Source organism: Alligator sinensis, unplaced genomic scaffold (genome assembly GCF_000455745.1).
Source record: "Alligator sinensis unplaced genomic scaffold, ASM45574v1 scaffold137_1, whole genome shotgun sequence".
In the NCBI taxonomy this organism is placed as follows: Eukaryota; Metazoa; Chordata; order Crocodylia; family Alligatoridae; genus Alligator; species Alligator sinensis.
In genome coordinates, this window is record NW_005842545.1 from 356,845 (window position 1) to 360,980 (window position 4,136).

Sequence of the window (4,136 nt, forward strand, 5' to 3'; positions counted from 1 at the left end):
TGAGCGGGCAGAGGAGGAGGAGGCACGCTGTCTGGAGAAGTTTGAGGCAGCTGAGCCACTTGCGCCAGGCGAGCTGCAGGCTTTCACAGAGCACATGCTGCCTGGCTGCGCCCAGCTGCTGGATGAGCTGCCCGACACAGTCTACCGTGTCTGCGACCTGCTCATGACAGCTGTGCGCCGCAACGGCCCTGCTTACCGCGACTCCATTCTGCGCCAGGTTGTCAAGCAGGTAGGCCTCACTCCCTGGGCATAGCCTCGCCCACAGCCCTCATGGCCCTGCCTACCACAATAGCATTTTGAGACAGGCCCTGCTTCATACCTGTAGCCCTGCCCACACTCTGATAGTTCCATGTACTATGACTTCATTTTGGGCCAGGTCAAGCAGATAGGTCCTGCCCCCTAGACAAAGTCTTGCTCCTACCCCATGGCTACACTTACTGTGATTCCATCATGCACCAGGTCATCCAGTAGGTTGGCCCCACTACCTAGACAAAGCCCCACCCTCTTTGGCCCTGCCTCCACTCTATAGCCAGTGCTATAGCTAGACTCCTGGAGGCCCCAGGTGAACTTTTAGTATTGGGCCCTCCTTTGCCAGAGAGTGGTTTTTTTTTTGTTGCAAGAGTCTTCATTTTTGGGTCCCCTTTCTGTCTGGGTCCTGGGAGGCCACCTGGTTGACCTATGCCTGTGTCCAGCCCTGCTTACCCCATCTTGGGCCAGGCCAGGTGGGTAGGTTCTGCCTCCTAGTTACCCACATAGTTCCACCTGCTGTGATGCCATCATGTGCCAGGCAAGTGACTGAGTAGGCCCAACCTCCTAGTCATAAACCTCCCTTTTTCTTGCTAACCAGGGCTCTGAGCCCCTATCTCCAATTCTGACATGGGGCTGGGGGTGCCTTGCAGTGCCTGATGCTCCCTCCCTCTCCCCCTAATTCCCCCCCAGGTTTGGGAGGCAGCTGATGTGCTGATCAAGGCAGCACTGCCCCTCACCACCAGCGACACCAAGACAGTCTCGGAGTGGATCAGCCAGATGGCGACTCTGCCCCAGGCCTCAAATCTGGCCACCCGCATCCTCCTGCTCACCCTGCTCTTTGAGGTGAGCCCCCTAGACCCCATGGCAGGGAAAAACCCAGATGTCCAAGGCCATTCCATGAATATCAAGAGTCTTGGGGGAGGAGCCCAGGTGTCTGGGTGCCCCCATACATTCTTCAGGGCTAGGGAGAGAACCAGGGCCCCACCATGTGTGGAGGGGGATGAGAGTGGGGGGACAACCCAGGGGTCCAGGGCCCTTGTATATGCATTAATAGTAGGGGGGAGAACCCAGAGGGACAACCCAGGTGTCCAGGGCCCTTTTATATGCATTAATAGTAGGGGGGAGAACCCAGGTGTCCAGGATCCCCTAATGTGCTCCCCAGGGCTGAGGGAAAACCCAGACATTTTAATCTCCTCCATGCTTTCCAGGAGAGGGAGAACCCCGGTGCGCAGGGTCCTCCATTCACTCTAGGGCTTGGGAAGAACCCAGGCATCCACACCCCCCATAGTGCTGGGAGTGCACCCAGGCATCCAGGTCCCCCCTTCCCACCCCTTAAGCTGGCCGTGCCCCACAGAGGCTCCCCAAGGCCCTGCTTCCTGACACTCGCCCTACCCATGCCTCACCCCTGCAGGAACTGAAGCTGCCATGCGCCCGTGTAGTGGAGTCCAGCGGGATCCTGACGGTGCTCATCAAGCTATTGGAGGTGGTGCAGCCCTGCTTGCAGGCTGCCAAGGAGCACAAGGATGTCCAGACCCCCAAGTAAGGCCAAGGGCAGAGGGAAGCTGCCTCTGGGGTGGAGCAGGGGACAGTGACTGAGTGGAACGAGAAGCAGCTGCCTCTGTGGTCGGGTAGGGCAGCGGGTGAGAGGGCATGGCTGAGCATAATGCTGTCTGGGGAGGGTGAATCAGGCCAACTTTGGGGTGGAGCAGGGTCTAGCAACTGAGTAGAACCAAGATGTGGTCAGCTCTGGGGTGGTCCAAGAGAGGCAACTGAGTATAATGCCCCCAAAAGAGTGAGATGCAGGCAGCTTTGTGGGGGCAGGGAGGAGAGCTGTGTATAACTACCTGGGGAGAGCTGAGATGCAGTCTGCTCTGGGGTGGAACGGGGAGGCAGGCAGCTGAATGTAATGGCCCAAAGAAAGAGTAAGATGTGGTTGGCTCTGGGGGCGTGCTGGCTGTCAAGGGAGGGCGGGATGCAGCTAGGTCTGGGGTGGAGCATGTGAGGAAACAGCTGAGCATAACACCCCAAAGATATGGCAAGGTGCAGCCAGCCCTGAGGTGGAGCAGCAGAGTATAACACCCCTCCCTTCCCGTTTTCATCTCCTGCAGGTGGATAACGCCAGTGCTGTTGCTAATTGACTTCTATGAGAAGACAGCTGTGTCAGCCAAGCGCCGGGCCCAGATGAACAAGGTGTCTGGGGGGGTGGGGGCAAGGGTCTAGGTGTGGAAAGTAGCTGCCAGGTAGGGGAACTGGGAGCATGTGGGTGTGAAGGCAGAGGCTGGGGGGGTGGGAAGGGGGTAGGTGCCGGGTGGGGGCATGGGGAGACGCAAGTCTGGAGGCAGAGGCTGGGGGTGGGTGGTAGATGCCAGTTGTTGGCTGTGGGGATATGGGTTTGGGGCACAGGAAAATAGGTGTCAGGTGCCATATAGGGGCATCGGGGGCATGTGGGGCTGGGGGATGCAAGTCCTGGCAGGAAGTGATAGGAGGCAGTAAGAGGGGGTAGGGCCCTCTTTTAGCCCTGCTTCCAGCCCCACTGATCCCCGCACTTCCCCAGTACCTCCAGGCCAATGGGAACAACTGGCGCTGGTTTGACGACCGCTCGGGACGCTGGTGCAGCTACAGCGCCAGCAACAACAGCACCATTGATGCAGCCTGGCAGGCGGGCGAGCCCAGCGTGCGCTTCACGGCCGGGCGGCGCCGCTACACCGTGCAGTTCACCACCATGGTGCAGGTGGGCAGGGCTAGGCCAGCAGGTCACCATAGGGGAGGGTGGGCCCAGGCCAGCTGTGTCAACTCTGTGATGCTGAGGGATGAGCCACAGATGAAGGGCAAAGCTGGGTCATCACTAGCCCCCATCCTACTTCCTTGCTTCACCTTTCACCACTCCTGAACTCCCCAAGTCTCTCAAGTTCTTCCCCTGCAAGTGAAGCCCCTCCCACCACTCCCACTCTGCTCCTTTAAGCTTTTCGAACCACTTAGTCACAGATTCTGGTCTGTCCCTCTTATCACCAGGATCCTGGTTTTCTCTGATTTAAAAAAAAAAAAAAAAAAAAAATCCAAAGTTCTCTGATAACCTCTGCCCCCCCCATGTGTTTTTTCCACGATTAAAATGAAACACCATTATCTATATAGGTATTAGCTGAACACAACATTTTATTGATATATTTACAATTTTAAAGCAATTTAGAAACTTATTGGTGTCTCAATCTTCATTTATAATAAAATAAATGCTAAATACCTATATATTTTGGCATTTGATTTTGTTTGTTTTTTAATCATGGAAAATCAGAGCTCCCCCTGCTCCCCTCACGCATGAAGAACGGGTCCAGCTGTGGCTGTCCCACCACGCTGCTTTGTGGTGCTGAGCAGCCCTGATACGTTGGTGCCCTGCCAATGCCATTGTCCTGCACTTTCAACCCACTGTCCCCTGCCCTTCAGCCATGCCAGTGCCCTTCATTCCCAGTCCTGCTGGAGGGGGCCACTAGCTGCCCCCTGTCCCACTCAGCCCTGCATAGACTCGCAGGATGGTGGTCTGTGGAGATGTGGTGGGGGACGGCCTTCAGTATGAGCTTCATGCAGTGCACCTCCTGTAGAAGCACAGGCAGTGGCTGGGGCACCACACACTGCCCGCACCACTGGATGGGGTAGCTGGGAGGACCAGTGCTGTGCTCCACAGCAGCAGGATGAAGCGGAGCACAACTCTGGCCCAGGTTATGCTGTAGACAGCAGGAGGAGGACGAGGGGCTCCAGGCAGTCTCCGTCCTGTCTAGGCTGGAGTGTGGCGGGTGTGGTGGCTCTAGCTCATATGGGTGGCAGGAAGAAGGGGATGCCTGTGGCAGCCCCCACCCCAGGCTGGGGCTCCCATGGTGCATCAGGCAACCCTGCCC

At 57.2% G+C, this 4,136-nt stretch overlaps 1 protein-coding gene across 1 annotated transcript in view; it reads left to right on the forward strand.

Annotated features, from left to right (window-relative positions):
• The window catches only part of HUWE1 (HECT, UBA and WWE domain containing 1, E3 ubiquitin protein ligase), an 82,616-nt gene that overhangs the window by 31,824 nt on the left and 46,656 nt on the right, over positions 1 to 4,136 (forward strand). Inside the window, 5 exon segments of the mRNA XM_014523851.2 lie at positions 1 to 229; positions 940 to 1,092; positions 1,661 to 1,788; positions 2,358 to 2,439; positions 2,804 to 2,980. The exon segment at positions 1 to 229 is cut by the window's left edge and continues 62 nt beyond it. Of these exon segments, the coding sequence (XP_014379337.1) occupies positions 1 to 229; positions 940 to 1,092; positions 1,661 to 1,788; positions 2,358 to 2,439; positions 2,804 to 2,980 (769 nt within the window).